Raw genomic sequence first — 20,624 nt, 5'->3', positions numbered from 1 at the left:
CCTCATGATCCACCCGCCTCGGCCTCCCAAAGTGCTGGGATTACAAGCGTGAGCCACCGCGCCCGGCCTTATATATATACATTTTTAAAGGCAAAGATGTGGGTCTCGTCATGTTGTGGCGTCTGGTCTCGAGCTCCCGGGCTCCAGCGATCCTCCCGCCTCGGCCTCCCAAGTCTCTGGATTACAGACGTGAGCCACAGCGGCCGGCCCGTGTTTAACTCAGATAAAATCTGGGTAACACTTTCAACGCTTCAAGCCCCTCGGGCGCACCGCTCTGCGCTCATTCCAACTTTGAAAGCAGAAAAGAAGAAATGCGCGGGCTCCAGCCGCGTGCCCGCAGGCCCCACTCCCGTTTCCTAGCAACGCCGGGTCACGTGTGCCGCCGCCCGGCTTCCGTAGCGTGAGCCTGCCGGAGCCGGCGCGTACGACCGTGCGTGTGCGTGCGTGCGCAGACGGGGCGATCGGCGTCCGCGGCGCTCGCCCCGCCCCCGAGACGACGCCTTGCGTGCGCGCGCCCGGTCCGCGCCTCCGCCTGTTTTTATAGCGGTTGCGGGCGGCGGCGGCGGCGGCGGTGGCGGCTGCGGGGCCGGGGAAGAGGAGAGATCATGGCGGCTGCGCTGTTCGTGCTGCTGGGATTCGCGCTGCTGGGCGCCCACGGAGCCTCCGGGGCTGGTGAGGAGCGGGTGGGGGGCGGGGGTGCGGTCCTGCAGGGGCCGGGAATGGAGGCCGCGGGCCGAGGCCGCGGTGCGGACCCGAAGCCGACGGGAACGGTAGCCTGGGTCCTCGGCGCGGGGCGGCCTGGGGTGCGAAAGGCCGGCTCCGGGGGCTTCCCGCGCCAGCGTGGAGCTTGTGGGTGAAGTCCCAGGGTTTGAGGGGGGACTGGGGGTCCCTCCCGGCGCTGCCTGCCAGGCTCCCCCGGGCTCCCCGGCCTTTGTGTGTAGGCGTGAAGCCCCCTGCTTGGGGGCGGGAGCCAGGGGGTCCTGGCCAGGCCGGTCTTGGTCAGGGGAGGTGGCCGTCTTGCTTTTCGGTGGCCTGGGGTTGGGGGTTCCCCGGCGGAGGTTGAGGATCTCGCCTGATCCCTGGGTGAGGGCGTCTGTGAAGGCGGTTGGAGGTGGCCCGCCCGCCCGTCCCACCGGCCAGGAGAAGGGACACCCAAAGCCTGGGTGAGCGTCCCCTTTGGCCTGGAGCCAGGGGTCAGGGGCTGGGCTGGTGCCTGCCCAACCTGTCCTGCTGGGGCTGGACTCCGCAGGACCTGGGGAAAGCGGACTGTGGGTGGAATCTGGAGACAGGTCCACCCTGCTTGCGAGTGTTAGGGTCAGAGACCCTACCCTGAGATTCTCTGGGGCCCCCGCCAGGGCCCGTGCTGCCTGCAGCCATCATCTTGGCTCTCTCTTCTGGAAAAGGGGCTTTTGTCCTCCAAGAGCACATGGAGGCTCTGAGTGGGTCAGCCCTCCGGATCGGGAAGGGATTACCGTTCTTCACGGGATTTAGCCCTGGCGTCTTGCCTCGGGTGTGCACCTGCCCCCGGGTGTTCTCCCAGACTCTTAAGCCCTCGCAGGCTCCCTCGAGGGGCCCTGCGTGGAAGGGAAGGCAGAATCTCCCTTTGATTCTGCCTGGTTTCGGGACACAGAATGAGGTGGTCTCAGAACGCCCCTCCTCATTTACAGGCGAGGAAACTGAGCCCTGTGGGGAGTCGAGGTTCCAAGGTCACAGTGAGGGGCACTGCCCACCCGATGCAGCGCAGGAAATAGTGAGAAAGTCGTTTTTAGCCGACTCTGACCGGCATTCGGTTTCCAGTGCTGCCTTAGGAGGGCCGTGTGTTGAGGGTGGGCAAACGTGGTTTGGAGAGTGCATTTGGGAACTGGATTGAGGTGTGTTTTTCCGGGAGAAAAGCATGACAGCCTTTCTTGCTTGATAGAAAGTTTCTTCATTGTTGAGACCCCCATTTGGTTCCGGGTTAAAGATTTATAGTGAGGCCGGGCGTGGTGGCTCAGACCTGTCATCCCAGCACTTTGGGAGGCTGAGGTGGGTGGATCACCTGAGGTCAGGAGTTCAAGACCAGCCTGGCCAACATAGTGAAACCCCATCTCTATTAAAAATACAAAAATTAGCTGGGCGTGTTGGCGCACGCCTGTAATTCCAGCCACTCAGGAAACTGAGGCAAGAGAATCGCTTGAACCCGGGAGGTGAAGGTTGCAGTGAGCCGATATCGTGCCACTGCACTCCAGTGGGTAACAGAGGGCAGTGAGTCGATATCGTGCCACTGCACTGCTGGGTAACAGAGGGAGACTATCTAAAAAAAAAAAAAAAAAAAGAGGCCGGGCACGATGGCTCACGCCTGTAATCCCAGCACTTTGGGAGGCCGAGGCAGGCGGATCACGAGGTCAAGAGATCAAGACCATCCCGGCTAACACGGTGAAACCCTGTCTCTACTAAAAATACAAAAAATTAGCTGGGCGTGGTGGCGGGCGCCTGTAGTCCCAGCTACTAGAGAGGCTGAGGCAGGAGAATGGCGTGAACCCGGGAGGCGGAGCTTGCAGTGAGCCGAGATCGCGCCACTGCACTCCAGCCTGGGCGACAGAGCGAGACTCCGTCTCAAAAAAAAAAAAAAAAAAAAAAAATTTATAGTGACCGATGTGTTGGCAACAAGGTGCAGAGCTGGAGGGTCTGGGCTACTGAAGGGTCAAGAGCAAGGGCTTCGAGCCTCTGTCCTGGGCATTGAGCCGTAGGGGGCCTTGGGCAGAGGCTGGGGAGGGGGCTCCTTCTTCCAGAGGCTTTGCCAGCTAACTCCTGACCCACATCTGAGATTTCGTCTTCCTGGTAACCAAAGTGGCCCTTTATCGAATGTCTCCTGGGCAAGGGCCTGGCCCCAGCACTGCGGCCAGCTCTCTGGGGAGACAGATAGGAGCCCACGGGCGAGGTGAATGTGGAAGATAAGCCGCCACCCCAGCCCTGTGGAAACAGCCTTGGTGGCCGGGGCCAGCCAGGCTTGACCGGGTTTCCAGCACAGCACGAGGTTCCCACATTGAGCTAATTTGGACAGTCAAGTGGGTGAAAGACCTTTGGTCTCTCCCTGCCAGGTAGGGCGGTTCGAGGTTTTGTTCCTCTTGTGCAGGAGACTGAGAAGGGTTTCTCCTCAGCAGAAAGCTTAGCCCGGGGCTTACTGGCCAGAGCTGCATGCAGCCTGGGAAGCAAGTGGAGTCTGCAATGCTGGCAGCGCTGCCATGCAGCCGTGTAGCCGTGTGTCTGTGCGTGTGTGTGTGTGGTGAGAAGTGGGTCTGTGTGCATGTGTGTGTGTGTGGTGAGAAGTGGGTCCACGTCTGTGGAGCGTGTCTGTGCTTTTAACAAACCCCACTTTTGCTGGGGACTGACTCGTGAAGACCACAAGGTCTGGGCAACACAGCCTTGTCCTGTGTGGGGTGGACACTGCTGTTTGCTCTGTGAGTTCGTGACTGTGTTTGCCTCTCCTGAAACTTGCTTCAGGGGCGTCTGCGGGTTGGTGGGGCACGGCCGGGTGGAGTGAGCGCCCAAGATTGGCCGTCCACGTCTCCTGTGGGCTTGTCAGGAACCGGAGGGCCGGGGTGTGCTAGCTGGGTCCCGAGAGTGGAGGGCTTCACCCCTGAGCCTCAGATGAGAGGAGTGGGAGTGCCTGGCTGTGGCTGGTGGGCGTGGGTGGGGGAGGTGCGGGAGGCCGCTTCCCCGAGCTGTTCTCGCTGGCTGCTGTCTGAGCACTGCGGTGGGTGGGGAGGAGGGCGGGTGGGGGCGGGCAGCCTTATCCTGCGGGGCTGCTTGTGTACAAGTACCACGTGGCCTGCCTGGCCCTGAGCCCTGGGCAAGGAGGCGGTGGCTGTTTTTAGATGAAGGTGACTTTACTTGAGAACATGGGTTATGGCTCATATGGCCAGAATCGAATTCTAACCTTTCTGGGGCTGTGGCCGAGGGTCAGGCGCTGCCCCTCCTGGTGCTCGTGGGTGGAGGCTCCTGGCGCAGCAGGCGAGATGGGCTGGCCCGTGGGGTGGGGGGCTCTGCATTGCCCCCGAGGAGCCTCTGTGGAGGCTTTGTCTTCCAGAGCCCACCCCAGTGACAGGTCAATACAGAGACACCAGCATCACCAGCATCCAGAGGGACACAAGGGTTGTTCTGTCCAAGGCCTTTTGGTCCCTTTGGGAGTGATGCCGCCTGCTGAGAAGGTGGCGGCCCAGCGGGAGCACCGTGACTGGTGCAGATGGCACCTGGGAGCCCGGGACACCCCGGAAGGTGGGTGGGGGCAGCTTGGCTTCGGGCCCCGCCTAGTCCTCCTCTCTGCCCTGTGCGCCCTGCCCTGCCTGGAGGTGGGGTGTGGCGACTCAGGGGCCAGCCTCTCCTAGCACCCCTGGGTGAGGAGGGTGTGGAGCACATTCCTGCAGGGCCGGAGGATGAGGAGAGGGGCTGCTGCGGGGCAGGAGGGAGCTTGCCAGCTGGGCTGCCTCTGGCTGTGCTTCCTGCCCTGACTCACCTCGCCCAGCTCTGCACGTAGCTGCCAGTTTTGCAGTCTGGGAAATCTTAACTCCCAAGAAATGTAGGTTACCAGGAGGGGATCCCTTTGTGAAAATGGCACTGCCAGCCAGGCGCGGTGGCTCACGCCTGTAATTGCAGCACTTTGGGAGGCCCAGCAGGGTGGATCACGAGGTCAGGGGTTCAACACCAGCCTGGCCAAAATGGTGAAGCCCCGTCTCTACTAAAAATACAAAACATTAGCTGAGTGCGGTGGCAGGCAGCTGTAGTCCCAGCTACTCGGGAGGCTGAGGCAGGAGAGTCGCTTGAACCCGGGAGGCAGAGGTTGCAGTGAGCTGAGATTGCGCCACTGTGCAACAGAGTGAGACTCTGTCTCAAAAAAAAAAAAAAGAAGAAAAAGAAAATGGCACTGCCAAAACCTGTCAACTGCGCCTGCCTAGAGCTCACGTGAGGTGGCCAGACGTGAACATCCCTGTCCCTGTGGCCTTGGGGACCGTAACCTGTGCACTGCCACGCAGCCTCAGAGCCGTGAGCATGCGTGTGCACGTGTGTATGTGTTGTGTGTGTTTGTTTGCAGATGTGTGTCCTTGTATACGTGTATGTTGTAGCAGTGCCTGGGGAGTCTGGCCTCAGAAGGTGCTGTGGGGAGGGGGCGCTCCCCTTGGGCTTCCCCTCAGGCTGGGCTGTTCTTGGCAGGCGGGTGCTAGGCACAGTGTGAGGTTCTGTGTGGATTCTGCTGTGCTCCTTGGCAGCTCCGGGGGCCTTCCCTTGCATTTCGAAGGAAGGGGAGGCGTGTGGCCGGAGGTGAGAGGCCCTGAGGCCCTGCCTGGCTCCCAGCTTCCCAAATCCACCTCTGTCTGGGTCGCCGCCCTCAGAGATTGCTGAGGACACGAGCTTTCCACCCACGGGCCGTCCTAACGGAGCCGGGCTAGGGGCTCCTGGACAGAGGCCGCCTGCCCCTTTGGGCTTTGGGGTTTGTTTTTCTCAGCAGCTCAGCTGGGTCTCTGGGGTCAGGGTATCGGGCCGAAGGCAGAGGACGCTGCCCTTGGGACGTGAGCTCTGGGCAGCCCTCGGGGCTCAGGACTCCTGGCTGTTCTGCCCAGTTTCATGTGTTTTGTGTTTTGTGTTTTGAAACCATGTGTGGTCCCATAGTTGTGCCCTGAGAAGCCACCGTGGCTGCCGTGAGGTAGGAGTGGACGGGACGCCCACGGTGGCCCCCACGGTCTTTCCCATGCCGTGCTCTTTCCAGCCGGGCCCCATCACTCTCCCACAAGCTGAAAGGAAGTGGCTTCTCCACCAGCCCTGGCTGGGACTCCTGTGGGCGAGGCCTTCCCCAGGGGCTGCACTAACAAGGCCCCACGCGCGCTCTCCCCGCAGCCGGCTTCGTGCAGGCGCCGCTGTCCCAGCAGAGGTGGGTAGGGGGCAGTGTGGAGCTACACTGCGAGGCCGTGGGCAGCCCGGTGCCCGAGATCCAGTGGTGGTTTGAAGGGCAGGGTCCCAACGACACCTGCTCCCAGCTCTGGGACGGCGCCCGGCTGGACCGCGTCCACATCCACGCCACCTACCACCAGCACGCGGCCAGCACCATCTCCATCGACATGCTCGCGGAGGAGGACACGGGCACTTATGAGTGCCGGGCCAGCAACGACCCGGACCGCAACCACCTGGCCCGGGCGCCCACGGTCAAGTGGGTCCGCGCCCAGGCAGTCGTGCTAGTCCTGGAACGTGAGTGGCGGGCACCTCCCTCCCCGCCTCCCTCAGTTTCCCTCCTGTGCCGCTCGCCTCCCGGCTCCTGCTCAGTAGAACCCAGACGCCTCCTCCCCTCTCCCTCCCGCTGTGCCCCGTTGGGCCCACCGCCTGGACAGGGGCCCGGACTGAAGGGGGTGGGCTTGCCGCCTGACCACCAGTGCTGGGCGACCTGGGTCAGGGCGGGCAGGGCTCTGCCCTCCAGCAGGTGGGTCCTCGTCCTCCCCTCGACCCTCGTGCCGTCCGTTCCGCCGTTCCTTTCTGCTCCCCGGGCGCCTGCCCGGCTCCCTCCCTGAGTGTCCATACTGCAATCCTGGGGGGCCCTCCAAGCTCAGCCCAGGCTTGCAGGTCTCAGAACCTTCTGTGTCCTTCTCAGCGTCTTGTTCTAAGGGATTTTCAAATTTCAGTTCCTAGCGGGAATGTTGTAAACTAAACAAGAACCAAGAGATTTGCCTGGTTGGGGATTGGCAGAAGAACTGGGGCGCTCCCAGCACTGTTGGGGTGCCATCAGCCTGGGGCCAGGGGATGTGGGGCCACCTGAGTGCCTTGGCCAGGGGGTGCTATGGCCGTTTTTTTTTTTTTTCCTGGAGATGGAATCTTGCTGTGCCCAGGTGGAGTGCGGTGGTGCGATCTTGGCTCACTGCAACTTCCACCTCCTGGGTTCAAGCGATTCTCCTGCCTCAGCCCCCTGAGTAGCTGGGATTACAGGCATGAGCCAACATGCCCAGCTAATTTTTTTGTATTTTTAGTAGAGACGGGGTTTCACCATGTTAGCCAGGATGGTCTCGATCTCCTGACCTCGTGATCTGCCCTCCTCGGCCTCCCAAAGTGCTGGGATTACAGGTGTGAGCCGCCGTGCCCGGTCGCCAGGCTGGTCTTAAACTCTTGACCTTGTGATCCGCCCACCTTGGCCTCCCAAAGTGCTGGGCTGGGATTACAGGCGTGAACCACCGCGCCGGGCCGGCTACGTTTTTAGAAAGGAATTTCCAGTTTGTGCTGGGGCTGCTGCAAGAGCTCGATGCCCTGGTCCCTGCTCAGGGACGTGGGGGGGTGCCTTGTCGGTCCCCACACCCCGGTCCCAGCCTCGTGTGTCTCTGGCCTCTGGGTTCCCAGCGCCTTAGCCCAGGGCCCGCCAGCTGCCAGCGAAGGGTGCCTTCCCGAAGGGGCCTTCTCAGCAGGCGCTGGGGCTGTTCCCTTCCCGGAAGCATGGCCAGAAGTTCCCCCTTGGGCCTCCGGTCCTCGGGGTGTAAGGGCCACGGTGTATTTTTGGGATGAAAACTAGTGCTTCCCGGGGAGGAGCCGCAGATTCCTGGCGGTCGGGGGTCAGGCAGGCCGTGCTCCTCCACTCTGCTGACCACGTCTGGCCGGGCCTTGCAGCCGGCACAGTCTTCACTTCCGTAGAGAACACTGGCGCCAAGACACTCCTCACCTGCTTCTTGAATGACAGCGCCACAGAGGTCACCGGGCACCGCTGGCTGAAAGGGGACGTGGTGCTGAAGGAGGACACGCTGCCCGACCAGAAAACGGACTTCGAGTGAGTGCCTGACCACGCGATGCCACCACCTGCCCTTTCTCACGGCTCTCTTGCCAACGGCCTGTGGTCCGTGAGAACAGAAGACTGGTCGGCAGGCTTGATCCAGGCGGAAGTCAGGGACCAGTTCCACGCAGACCCCCAGAGGGAAACCCCAGGGAGGGTCTGAGGGGCGTCCTTGTGAGCCAGGTGGTTCCAGCAGCCCTGACAGGAGTCCCTGTTGCTCCTCGCTCGGTCCCGGGCACGAAAGGGCGCCACACTGCCAGGTCCCGGGCGCGCGTGCAGGCCTCCCAGGCTCTGTGCTCCTGGCACAAGAGGGCACCACACTGAGGCCTGTCCTGCTTGGACCCCAGATGCCGTCATGGCCGGAGCTTTGTCATAACTGGGGCTGGGATGGCCCCGGGAGCACAGAGCCTTTTGTGTTCAGGCCGACTGGGAAGACAGTCACAGGGTGTGGGGTGCAGAGCAGGGCCCAGAGGTGTGGGGTTCATCGGTCAGGGAGAGGAGGTCTGTTTGTTGGTTCTGTCACCTGTGGGGTCTTGCCAGCCTGGCTGTGTCCTTGGGGCCGTACGGGGACACCAGGAGTTCTGTGGAGGTTCAGACTTGACTGGAACAGTTTTGCTTTTTCACTGTGCCGTGGTTGGGCCTCTGGAGAACCCTGGGTCCTTGGAGGCGTCCTGCAGAGCCGGCACCTGGCTCACCTGCCTGCTGTGGTTGCAGGGTGGACCCGGACAACCGCTGGGGAGAGTACTCCTGCGTCTTCCTCCCCGAGCCCACACGCAGGGCCGACATCCAGCTCACGCAGCTCCACGGTGAGTCCAGTGTCTCCCTCCCCGAACCCACAGGCAGGGCCGACATCCAGCTCCACGGTGAGTCCTGCAGCCAGGGGTACCGGGCACCACCGACTGTCGGGAGAAGCTGTCGGCCTGAGGCACCCGGCACATCCCAGAGCCCTGGCCCCCTGCTCCCTGGAGGGGAACAGCCCTCCTGCGGGAGAGGTGGGGGCGGGCCCGCGGTTCCAGGCTCCTCTCTCTCACCCTCCTTTCAGGTCCTCCCAGAGTGAAGGCTGTGAAGTCGTCAGAACACATCAACGAGGGGGAGACGGCCGTGCTGGCCTGCAAGTCGGAGTCCATGCCCCCCGTCACCGACTGGGTCTGGCACAAGATCACTGACTCTGGGGACCAGGTGAGAAGCCAAGGAGGCTGGGGGTCCCGGACTCAGCCCTCAGGACTGGGTGAGGGCCCTAGACTGGGGGTCCCAGGCTCAGCCCCCGTCTTTGGTCCCCCTAGCTCATTGGGAACCAGAGCAGGTTCTTCGTGAGTTCCTCGCAGGGCCGGTCAGAGCTACACATTGAGAACCTGAACATGGAGGCCGACCCCGGCCAGTACAGGTGCAACGGCACCAGCTCTGAGGGCACCGACCAGGCCGTCATCACGCTCCGCGTGCGCAGCCACCTGGCCGCCCTCTGGCCCTTCCTGGGCATCGTGGCTGAGGTGCTGGTGCTGGTCACCATCATCTTCATCTATGAGAAGCGTCGGAAGCCCGAGGACGTCCTGGATGGTGAGCCGTCTGCCCTCCTGCCCACACGCCCTGCTCTCGGGGTGGCCTGGGGCCACTCCTGGTCCGTCCCTGACAGCCCCGCCGCTGATCCAGAGCTCGGAACCAAGGAGCCCCAGGCAGGGAGTTGATGGGACCCTGAATGAAAGTGTGGGATGGAGGGTCCGGCCCCGGGCAGCTGCGGCTCAGTGGGCAGCGGGACCCCAAGAGGAGGAGGCGGCGGCAGCTCCGCCCCACAGCCTCACCCGGCCCTTCCCTCCCCCTCACTTGGCTGCAAGCCGGTGTCCTCCATGGTAAGCCGGCCCTTCCTGCTCTGCCGGACCTTGTGGCAGCTGTGAAGAGCCCAGGGCCGTGGCACCGGGAAGTCCTGGCCTCTGCGTGATCGGGCTCGGGAACCTGAGTCAGCCATGCTTGGCTCCGGCAGCCCCTGCCTGCCACCCCTGCACGGCTCTTCTGCCCCTTGGGCTGCGTGTGCTGGGGCCAGGCCTGTGTGGGGCCTGTGGTGGCAGCTCCTGGAAAGCAGTGGGGCAGGGTTGAGGCCCACGAGGCCGTGGGGACAGCTCACCGTGGGGAGCACAGCTGCAGGTGGGAGGGCTGCCTTTCCCCACACCACTCAGAAGATGCACGTGGCCGGGGCTGATGAGCTGCCCCGAGCCAGCCCTGGGGGTCACTGAGGGCAGGGCTAGCAGCACAGGTGCCCCTGCTCGGGGCCTGAGTGGGGCCAGCGCTGACAGGCTGTCCTCTCGTCTCCTCTTTTTCATGGTGGCTGCTCTCCTTCAGATGACGACGCCGGCTCTGCACCCCTGTAAGTCGCAGCTGCAGGGGTCGGGGGTCCCAAGGAGCTGCCTGCTGCCCTGGGCCTTTAAAACACAAAGGCAGAGCCCCCGGGCTTCAGTATTCGGGGGTCCTGGGGACGGGGGGGGCAGGGGTGGCTTGGAGAGGGTGACTTGTGGGGGACACCCTCTCACCCGGCCCCTCGTGCGCCAGGAAGAGCAGTGGGCAGCACCAGAACGACAAAGGCAAGAACGTCCGCCAGAGGAACTCCTCCTAGCCAGGTGCGGCGGGCCGGCGGGAACTCCTGAGCCAGGTGCGGTGGGCGGGCGGGAACTCCTGAGCCAGGTGCGGTGGGGGGCTGGGGCGGCGGGCGGGGAACTCCTGAGCCAGGTGCGGCGGGCGGGCGGGAACGCCTCCTGAGCCAGGTGCGGCGGGCGGGCGGGAACGCCTCCTGAGCCAGGTGCGGTGGGCGGGCGGGAACTCCTGAGCCAGGTGCGGTGGGCGGGCGGGAACCCTCCTGAGCCAGGTGCGGTGGGGGGGGGGGGGGGGGGCGGGTGGGAACTCCTCCTGAGCCAGTTGCGGTGGGCGGGCGGGAACGCCTCCTGAGCCAGGTGCGGTGGGCTCCTGGGTCCCGCCTGTGGGTCGCTGGGAGGTGGGTCCAGTCTGAGCGCCCCTCCCTGTCCCCAGGTGGCCGGAGGATGCTCCCTGCTCCCGCGTCTGCTCCTCCGCTGGAGTCCACTCCCAGTGCTTGCAAGATTCCATGTTCTCGCCTCTGAAAGAAAACCCGCCCCGTAGATTCCCATCATACGCTTTCTTCTTTTTTAAAAAAGTTGGGTTTTCTCCATTCAGGATTCTGTTCCTTAGGTTTTTTCCTTCCGAAGTGTTTCACCAGAGCTCGGGAGCTGCTGCGCTGCGGCCCCGTCTGTGGCTTTCTGCCTCTGGGTCTGAGTCATGGCGGGGTGGGCGGCGCAGCCTTCTCCACTGGCCGGAGTCAGTGCCAGGTCCCTGCCCTTTGCGGAAGGTCACAGGTCACACGAGGGGCCCAGCATCCTGCCTGTCTGAAGCCAATGCTGTCTGGTTGCGCCATTTTTGCGCTTTTATGTTTAATTTTATGAAGGCCACAGGTCTGTGTTTGACTCAGCCTCAGGGACGACTCTGACCTCTTGGCCACAGAGGACTCACCTGCCCACACTGAGGGCGACCCCGTCACGGCCTCAAGTAACTCCCAAGCCCCCTCCTCGTCTGTGCATCCGGGGGCAGCTCTGGAGGAGGTTTGCTGGGGAACTGGCGCCGTCGCCGGGACTCCAGAACCGCAGAAGCCCTCCCCAGCTCACCCCTGGAGGATGGCTGGCTCTCCACAGCACCAGGGCTCACGTGGGAACCCCTCTCCCACCCACCGCCACAATAAAGATCACCCCTACCCCCACCCTCTCCCTCTCCTGGCTCCTGTCTGTGCCTGACGGGGTTGGGTCGCCCGAGAGCAGGTGCACCCCGGGCTCTGGTGGCCACAGCAGGGGTACGTTCAGTACCGGGATTTCGTATGCGAGGATGGGTCTGCTGAGACCGCAGTGTGTGTGAGGGGGCTGGGGCCATGGGCTGGACAGGGCCTGAGGCTGTCAGCCGGCCTGGGAACTTGGAAGGTGGCTGGGACCGACCCCGTGCCTCAGAGCCACACAGAAGAGGGTGGGCACTGGCCTGAGCCTTCTCTGAGCCTGTTAATCCCCTCGGCATGTTTTGGGCCTGACAAAGGCTGAGGCTTTCTGCTGCCTGCCCCACAGCTGCCTGTACCCACCCTCCTGCGCGGGCTGCTTGGGCAAGGTTCAGGGGCAGTCCTGGCGGCTCCTGGAGAGTGGGTGTGTGAAGCTGGTGCCTAGAGGTTGAGGGATGCCCAGCCCCTGCCCGTCCAGCACACGGAACAGACGTGGTTGCAGGGTTGGAGAGCTTGGGGGACCAGGAGCTTAGAGCGTGGAGGTGGCGAGTTGCAGGACCAGTAACTGGGTCTGGAGGGAGGTTTGCAGCAGCTGTGTCAGCCTTGCAGGCGGAGTGCGGCACTGGGCCTTCTGCTGGTCTGAGTGAGGGTCTCAGGTTGGAGGTCAGCAAAAGAGGTTGGGTGGGGCTTAGGGAGCCTGGGTGGGTTCCCCAGGAAGCCAGGAATCAGATGGGAAGGCAGTGTGTTTCCATGTTGGACAAATCCAGGGTTTTAATGCCACAGAAGCCAGGAAAGGGCTCACGGCCTCTGGCCTCACAGAGCTGTGCAAAGGGGGAGTTGAATAAACAGTGACGGGCCCCAGGCAGCAGCTGTTCATGGTGCTGATCCTGCTGGGCCAGCAGTGGACTTGCAGGGCCCACATCTGGAGCTGGCTACCGGGCCTGGTGCCGCACAGCCTCGGAGGAGCTGAGGCCGGCTCAGGGTCCCTGGCAGCGACCACCCTGCCAGGCAAGTGGGGGTGCTGCTGGGTTCCACAGCTGGGCCCTCCCCGCTGGCTGCCACCAGGCGGCGCCACGCGCCCAATGCTGACTGGGGCTGGCCCATGCGGCAGGTCCTGGAGCCCCTCTGCCCGGGCAGTCTGACAGCCCTTCCTCCTCGGCTGAGACCGAAGAGTCCCAGGCATCACCCACTGAACCTGTGTTCAGTGACCTGTGAATAGGGATGCCACGTCTGCATTCGGACGCTGATTAGGCGTCTGTGGTATACTTGGAGCTGGCAGGTGTGCGTGGACAACAGGCAGAAGGTTCCAGTGGGATGGAGGCTGCCAACAGAACGATGGGGAAGGGGCGCATTGGGGGCATCGCCAGGCATGTGGCCCAGGTGGGCCCCTGTGTCATTTTTGCCCCCACCTCCCTGCCTGGGCTCTGTCCATCTTTCTGCTGCACCCTGAGCCCCAGCTGTGGGCCCACCGTGCCTGTGGATGCCTCGTGCTCTGTACCGGGTGGGAGGTGTGGGAGTTACAGGTCAGGGCAGCCTTGGGAGACGGGCGGGTTTCCTGGGTTGCTGACTGGCAGATGGGGGGCCTGGGTCTGTGCAGGGTCGTCTGCCTGAGAAAGCAGCCCCTCACCCCTGGGCACTAACGTCGTCTTTTTTCTTTGCACACAGAAATGTAAACCTGATTCGCAAAGTATAACCACTCAGCATGTAGCTTTGTACATCTGCCCTCAGCATTTAGTGTCCTTGTTCATCCAACAAGCATCTAGTGAGCACTGGGGTACGAAGTGGTGGGTGTCCACCCCGTCCCTGGGGTGTGCAGCCCTGTGCCCAGCGTGGGGTGTGGAGGTGGGTGTCCACCCCATCCCTGGGTGTCCAGCATCACTGGGTGCAGCAGTGGGTGCCCAGCGTGGGGTGGGAGGGGGTACGCCCATCGGGGGGCCCAGCGTGGGGTGGGGAGTGGGTAGGCAGGTGCCCAGCGTGGGGTGGGGAGGTGGTGTACGCCCCATCGGGGGGTGCCCAGCGTGGGGTGGGGAGGTGGTGTACGCCCCATCGGGGGTGCCAGCGTGGGGGGGGAGGTGGTGTAGCCCATCGGGGGGTGCCGCGTGGGGTGGGGAGGTGGTGTAGCCCATCGGGGGGTGCCCAGCGTGGGGTGGGGAGGTGGTGTACGCCCCATCGGGGGGTGCCCAGCGTGGGGTGGGGAGGTGGTGTACGCCCATCGGGGGTGCCGGCGTGGGGTGGGGAGGTGGTGTACGCCCATCGGGGGGTGCCGGCGTGGGGTGGGGAGGTGGTGTACGCCCATCGGGGGGTGCCCGGCGTGGGGTGGGAGGTGGTGTACGCACCATCGGGGGGTGCCCGGCGTGGGGTGGGGAGGTGGTGTACGCCCCATCGGGGGTGCCCGGCGTGGGGTGGGGAGGTGGTGTACGCCCCGTCAGTGGGTGCCCAGCGTGGGGTGGGGAGGTGGTGTACACCCCATCGGGGGGTGCCCAGCGTGGGGTGGGGAGGTGGTGTACACCCCATCGGGGGGTGCCCAGCGTGGGGTGCGGAGGTGGATGCCCAGCCCGATGTCCACCCCGTCCCTGGGTGCTCTTGGTGGCAACTCGCTGAAGCCCTGCCTCAGTTTCCCCAAAGGTGAGATGGGGAAGTCACTACCACCACGTCATGAGATGAGATTAGATCCTCCTTGTCAGGTGTCAGGAAAAGGCCTCAGGGCTCCCCTGGGAGCCTTGGGGTCTCAGGAGTCCCAGCTCCCAGTGGACAGGGGTAGGGTTGGGGCAGCCAGAGGAACAAGAGTTCATTCATGGGCTGGACCCCACCGCGGCCCCGCAGCTGGGCTGCCTATTCCTGTCCTGGGCAAATTGGCCTCTCCTCCTTCTTACCCCCCACCCCAATGGGAGCCCACAAGGACAGGGCCTGCTGGGCAGCAAGGGTCCCAGCCCCTGCCCCATCTCCTCCACTCTGGGCTGTGGCTCTAAGCAGCACATCCCACTCTAGGGGCTCAGGGCAGGGACAGTGACACATCCAAGGTCCCGCCGTGGAGGGCAGAGCTGAAGGAGTGAGAAGCAGCTGCTGAGATGGAACTGGCCTGTGCGGAAAGACTTTGGTCTTCCCCCTGTTTTTCACCAGGCTCCTGGGGCAAGGGCAGCTCAGCAGGGAGAAGGAGATTTGTGTGAATCCCAGGCCAGCACGGGTCCCCCACTCTCATTGCAGACACTGCAGACATGGAGGCCTGGGGCAGGAGCCCTCAGGGCTGCGCTCCTGCAGAGATGGAGGTTGCGTGTGTGGCTGAGACTGGGATGCCACCCCCTTTCCTCAGCCTCTGTTTCCTCAGCTGAAAACATGGGCCCAGGCCTGCCGTGCACAGCTCATCTCTTTAATTTTTTTTTTTTCTTTCGAGACAAGGGTCTCATTCTGTCACCTAGGCTGGTGTGCAGTGGTGTTGATCTGGGCTCACTGCCACCTCGACCTCCTGGGCTCAAGTGATCCTCCCACCTCAGCCTCCCAAGAACCTGAGACCACAGATGACACACACCACTCCACCTGGCTCGTTTAGTATTTATCGAGTCAAACTGCAGATTTTCCAGGCGGCCTCAGTGCCTGCCCTGGCCTGATTTTGTCTTCCTGGTCTTAAACTGCTTTTCACTCCAAAGGCCCCAAAATTGTATAAGCTTTCTGGGCGTGCAACCTGGACCTGTCCTGACTAAGCGGGAAATGTAGGTCTGAGGTTGGTAAACCCGGTAAACAATGCCCAGAGAGGCTGCAGGGGGCGGGGAGGTGGGGAAGACCTTATGGAAGGGATGGCAGGGCCTGGGGAGGTTCAGCAAGGAGGGGTCTGGGAGTCTGGGGTCCAGTGACCCAGGCACATAAAGGCCAGACACGGGCGGAGGAGTACAAACCGCTGGAGGGACCCGGGCTTTCTTCCAAAGGCACTGGGAGCCGTGGGTGGTTTTAGGCCACAGACTGATGTGACTGACCAAGGGGCCAGGCCCTGGGTCTCCATGCTCCCTACACAAGGCAGGCGCGGTCCCACCTCAGGGCCTTCGCACAGGCTATGCTGCCTGCCCAGAGCTTCCTGCAGCTTTCCGGGCCGCACCCCCTCCTTCGGGCCTTCTCCCAGCACCTCGCCCCCTCCCCACCCCGAGTGTTTGGACAATGCTCTCCACCTTCTGCTGGACGGTGTCTTACTGGCTACTCATAAGGTTGACTGTGATAACCAGCTTTCTCCCCCGGCTGGCTCTCTGAGTCAGCCATACTCTGAATACTCCACCTGGAGCAGGTGCTTAATAAGTTTTTTGTTTTTCTTTTTTTGAGACAGAGTCTCGCTGTGTCACCCAGGCTGGAGAGCAGTGGTGCCATCTTGAATTGCTGCACCTCTCAGGTTCAAGCGATTCTCCTGCCTCACCCTCCTGAGTAGCTGAGATTACAGGCATGCGCCACCACGTCCGGCTAATTTTTATATTTTTATTAGAAACAGGGTTTTGCTATGTTGGCCAGGATGGTCTCAAACTCCTGACCTCAACTGATCCGCCCGCCTCGGCCTCCCAAAGTGCTGGGATTACAGGTGTGAGCCAGCGCGCCCAGCTAACTTTTTTTTTTTTTTTTTCTGAGACGGAGTCTTGCTCTATCACCAAGCGCTGGAGTGCAGTGGTGTGATCTTGGCTCACTGCAACGTCCGCCTCCTGGGTTCAAGCGATTCTCCTGCCTCAGCCTCCCAAGTAGCTGGGATTACGGGAGCCCGCCACAACGCCCGGCTAATTTTTGTATTTTTAGTAGAGATGGAATTTCACCATGTTGGCCAGGCTGGTCTCAATCTTTAAATATTTTTAAAATTAAATGAGCATGGCCGGGGGGTGGCTCACACTTGTAATTCCAGCTCTTTGGGAGGCTGAGGCGGGTGGGTCACCTGAGGTCAGGAGTTCGAGACCAGCCTGGCCCAACATGGCGAAACCCTGTCTCTACTGAAAATACAAAAATTAGCCAGGCGTGGTGGTGGGTGCCTGTAATCCCAGCTACTCCGGAGGCTGAGGCAGGAGAATCACTTATACCCGGGAGGCGGAGGTTGCGATGAGCGGAGGTCACGTCACTGCACTCCAGCCTGGGTGGCGACAGAGTGAGACTCCATCTCAAAAATAAATAAATAAATAAATAAATAATAGATAAATGCAGAGTACTCCATCCTGGGCAAGGGGTCAGAGTGAGTGTGCTGAGGTCAGGGAGGCTCCCAGCGCACACTGACAGGCACTGGCCTGGGTAAGCCTGTGGGTTGGGGAGCCGTCGCCAGGATCTGGTGACAAGGACCCCGAGCCAGCCTCCCTTGTGACTTGCAGGTTCTGCCGGCGCCTGGAGGAGGCGTCTTTCTGCTTCTCCCACTGCCAGGCATGGGCGGTTCCCGTGCGGTGCGGGTCCCGCCTCCTCCCTGCTCCCAGCCGCGAGCCCCGGGGCTCTGGCCACCTGCCCGGCCTGACATCTTCCCAGGGTGAACATAAAAGAACCTCCTTCAGCTGGAGCACGCATCTGCCTCGGGGCGGGCCACAGCCTGGCACTGCCAACTGTGCCACCCGCCCAGCCTCTCCCGCACCACCTTGGGACGAACAGCTGTCCTGCCCGCCTATGCGGAGGTGGCCGGCGGGGCCAGCGTGGGGGCGCAGGGATCCCCAGGGTGTGGGGCAGCCAGGCCGGGGCGAGAGACACGGTCAGGCTCAGCCCATCCACTGTAAGCTGGGCACATGCTGGCCCTCCCTCGAGTACCACTGAGTGCCTCCTGTGTGTAGGAAGAGGGCCATCTCTGCCCCGGTGGCCTGGAGGTGCAGATGGGCAGGGGGCACCCGGCACACGGGGCATCGTGGCTGACAGGACATCAGGCCAGGTGCCAGGAGGGCCTCAGGAGGGCCTCCTGCCTCCAGGTGGGGATGTTCAGCCTCCACTTCTTCGTGTGTGACTGTCTGTCTCCTCTCTCTCACTTGCCAACTTCCTCACCTGCCCCCTCCCGACTGTCTGGTGGGCTGGGTGGCTAGGGACAGAGGCCTCATGTCACCCGGCACCAAGCAGCCCCCATGCCCAGCCGGCTTCGGCCCAGAAGCAGAGCCTTGGGAAGCACCTGTCTCAGAGCTGGGGACTGGGGGCGGGCACTGGGGCACAGCTGCGCCCGGAGTCCCAGGGGTGGGGGAATGGAGGCAACCCCGGGGCAGGCGGCTCTGGTACCTGTGCGAAGGCGCTAGCGGGCTCTGGGTCTCCCTGTGACCCCGATCTAAAGCCCACCAGACCTAGAGGAGACCCCCGCCCGCTTACTCCCCAGGGCACTGTTTGAGGGGTGGGTAGGGAGCCCCACACCCTCGGGTGGCTCTTCCAGTTTTTCTTGTCTGGCTGCGCTTGGCCTCAGTTTCCTCAAATGCAGACCAGGGAGAGGAGTGCCTGAGTCTCCCAGAACGGCCCCCAAGCCGGCCTGCCCCTCCCCACGCACTCAAGGGTCTCTGTCCAGGGCCCACAGGCGACCCAGCAAGGGCTCCTGTGGCCTTTAGAAACACCCTTTCGTCGTGGAAGTCTTCAAACCTACAGAAAGCAAGGAGGCGCTGGCCGTGGCGGCCTCCCGTCTCCCAGGCCCGCGTCCACCCTCCCCGCGCCGGTGCCCTCCGGACGGAGGTGGAAGCCGCGGCGCGGGAGAGGCGGCTCCGGCCGGGCAGCGGGGCCCGGTGACCTTGGGCGCGTCCTTACACGTCGCGGGCCTCAGTTTCCCCTCCTGGGGAGAGGCCCGCGCGGGGCTCCGAGGCCTCGGCCCGCGTGACCTTGGGGCGCCCCCGACCCCGCGGCCCGAGTTTCCCGGCGCCGAGCGGAGGCGGCGCGCGGGGAGGGGGCGCAGCCGAGGCGGGTCTCCCGCCCCCGCCCCTCCCCCGCCGCAAGGCTCCGCCCCCCGCGGCTCCGCCCCGCCCCGCCCCCGCCTCCCCCCTCCCTCGGGCTCCGGCCGGCGGCGGCGGCGGCGGCTCCGCTCCGCACTGCCCGGCGCCGCCTCGCCATGGACGCGCGCGGGGGCGGCGGGCGGCCCGGGGAGAGCCCGGGCGCGACCCCCGCGCCGGGGCCGCCGCCGCCGCCGCCGCCCGCGCCCCCCCAACAGCAGCCGCCGCCGCCGCCGCCGCCCGCGCCCCCCCCGGGCCCCGGGCCCGCGCCCCCCCAGCAGCCGCCCCGGGCCGAGGCGTTGCCCCCGGAGGCGGCGGATGAGGGTGGCCCGCGGGGCCGGCTCCGCAGCCGCGACAGCTCGTGCGGCCGCCCGGGCACCCCGGGCGCGGCGAGCACGGCCAAGGGCAGCCCGAACGGCGAGTGCGGGCGCGGCGAGCCGCAGTGCAGCCCCGCGGGGCCCGAGGGCCCGGCGCGGGGGCCCAAGGTGTCGTTCTCGTGCCGCGGGGCGGCCTCGGGGCCCGCGCCGGGGCCGGGGCCGGCGGAGGAGGCGGGCAGCGAGGAGGCGGGCCCGGCGGGGGAGCCGCGCGGCAGCCAGGCCAGCTTCATGCAGCGCCAGTTCGGCGCGCTCCTGCAGCCGGGCGTCAACAAGTTCTCGCTGCGGATGTTCGGCAGCCAGAAGGCCGTGGAGCGCGAGCAGGAGCGCGTCAAGTCGGCGGGGGCCTGGATCATCCACCCGTACAGCGACTTCAGGTACCGCCTCCGGGAGGGCCGGTCGGCGCGAGGGGGCCCGGGGAGCCGGGTGCGCGGGGGCTGTCCTTGGAGCGCCTGGGGAGGGCGGGGCGGCGCGCCCGGCCGGTGACCTCGGGGCTCCTCGGTGACCTCGGGCGTGTCCGGGACCCGCCCCGGAGTGACCCCGGCGCGCGAGGCTCCGCCTCTGGGGGTCTCCCCGGGTGACCCCGGAGCGCCCCCCTCCCACGCACCCCGACATCCTCCGCCCTGCGGCGCGGCGGGTGGGGTGGGCCGCAGGGCCAGGGTCTGAGCGCAGAGGGGCGGAGAGGACGAATAGAGGGGAACGTGGGCCCCAGAGAGGCGGCGGAGCGGAAGGGAGGAGGAAAGAAGGGCGCCTGGGAAGGACGCGCCCGAGGGAGGCCGGGGGAGAGGGGGTTAAGCGGCTCCCACGGCGTCCACCCGCGCCCTGCCTGCGAAGAGGCGCGCCCGGGGCTGCGGGCCTGGAAAGCGTGCGGGTCCCCAAGCTGTGTCTCCGGGAGCCGCTCCACCCGAGCCGCGGGCGGTGCGCGCATGTGGCGGTGGGTGTGTAGACGCTGCCGTGGATCCAGCCGGCTAATGCGTGGAAGGCTCGGAGCAGGGCCGGCGCGGGGCCACCGCCACCGATGTTTGCGGTCCTGGTTCCTGCGCTGTGCGTGCTGTGGCCGGAGAGTGAGACCGGCACGTGTCCCCGTGGGCTGTGTGTGAACAGGAGCCCGTGACCACGGCGGGTTCCTGGGGCGCGAGCCTGTGGCCGGGGAGGTGTGTCTCCAGGAGTGTGTTTGCGTGGTGGTCGCGGGCGTGTGCGCCTCGGGTGGGTTTATGTTGGCGGGACATATGGTTTGTGTGTGTTGGGACCAGGTGGCGGGCGTGCGCGTGTGCGCCCGGGGCCGGTGTGCACCGGTGGGCAGTAGTGTGAGCCATAGGCAGGTCTCACACGTGCGACCATAGAGGGATGCCTGTGTGTTTGTGTGTCCACGAGTGGGGTGTGAGGTGGGGTGTGGAGGGTGTAGGTGGGGCCCGCCGGGCTAGCGAGGCCGGGCGCGCGGGGCGGGCGCGGTTTCAGCACCACGGACAGCGCGCCGGACCTGGGAAGCCTGCGGTTTTCCCGCCTGTCTCTCCTCCTCCAGGCCTGGGCGCCCCAGGACGGCCCCCACGGTCCCTGGACCCCCGGAACTGGGCAGGGAGGCTGTGGGGTTCTCTTCCCCTGGCTTCTCTGCACCCCTAGTGCTTGGCTGGAGAAACTGAGACCTGGGGCACGTGCGTCCTGGACAGAGCCTGGAGGAAGGCCCTGGAATCCTCCTCTTACCCCAGGCCTTCCTGAGAGGTGAATACAGCTTTGACCAGAAGGCAGGATTTCGAGACAGGCCAGGGTGGGAGGAGCCCCGAAACCCCCAGAGGGGCTGTGTCCGGCCCCTCCCACCCTGCCTACGTGCCCCACTG

General features: G+C 64.5%; 2 protein-coding genes across 4 annotated transcripts in view; both read left to right on the top strand.

Annotated features, from left to right (window-relative positions):
* The first annotated feature begins 428 nt into the window (after positions 1 to 428).
* Positions 429 to 11,533, top strand: BSG (basigin (Ok blood group)). 3 transcript variants are annotated; one of them, XM_030798643.1, is made up of 9 exons: positions 517 to 672; positions 5,872 to 6,219; positions 7,618 to 7,774; positions 8,492 to 8,583; positions 8,820 to 8,956; positions 9,061 to 9,331; positions 10,109 to 10,133; positions 10,316 to 10,383; positions 10,790 to 11,533. In XM_030798643.1, exons 1-8 carry the CDS (start codon positions 606 to 608, stop codon positions 10,377 to 10,379), a joined length of 1,161 nt encoding a protein of 386 aa, XP_030654503.1. In that variant the 5' UTR covers positions 517 to 605; the 3' UTR covers positions 10,380 to 10,383; positions 10,790 to 11,533. The 3 variants fall into 3 exon arrangements, with proteins under 3 accessions (XP_030654501.1, XP_030654502.1, XP_030654503.1); XM_030798641.1 differs by lacking the exon at positions 5,872 to 6,219 and having other exon boundaries at positions 429 to 672; XM_030798642.1 differs by lacking the exon at positions 5,872 to 6,219 and having other exon boundaries at positions 429 to 672; positions 10,316 to 10,415.
* Positions 11,534 to 18,475: 6,942 nt separating this feature from the next.
* HCN2 (hyperpolarization activated cyclic nucleotide gated potassium and sodium channel 2) overlaps positions 18,476 to 20,624 on the top strand; it is a 30,455-nt gene continuing 28,306 nt past the window's right edge. Inside the window, exon 1 of the mRNA XM_030797812.1 lies at positions 18,476 to 19,166. Within this exon, the coding sequence (XP_030653672.1) occupies positions 18,535 to 19,166 (632 nt within the window). The 5' untranslated portion in view covers positions 18,476 to 18,534. The remainder of the gene's footprint in view (positions 19,167 to 20,624) is intronic.

The sequence above is a fragment of the Nomascus leucogenys genome, chromosome 18, assembly GCF_006542625.1.
Source record: "Nomascus leucogenys isolate Asia chromosome 18, Asia_NLE_v1, whole genome shotgun sequence".
Classification (NCBI taxonomy): Eukaryota; Metazoa; Chordata; class Mammalia; order Primates; family Hylobatidae; genus Nomascus; species Nomascus leucogenys.
The sequence above is the reverse complement of the archived record's forward strand: the minus strand, read 5'-3'. Positions and strand labels throughout refer to the sequence as shown.

Bases quoted from the DNA above. Each gene is read 5' to 3' on its own strand.
- BSG (XM_030798643.1), top strand. From the start codon at position 606: ATGGCGGCTGCGCTGTTCGTGCTGCTGGGATTCGCGCTGCTGGGCGCC. The intron at 673-5,871 runs GTGAGGAGCGGG...CTCTCCCCGCAG, and splicing joins CCACGGAGCCTCCGGGGCTG to CCGGCTTCGTGCAGGCGCCG. The intron at 8,584-8,819 runs GTGAGTCCAGTG...CCCTCCTTTCAG, and splicing joins CCAGCTCACGCAGCTCCACG to GTCCTCCCAGAGTGAAGGCT.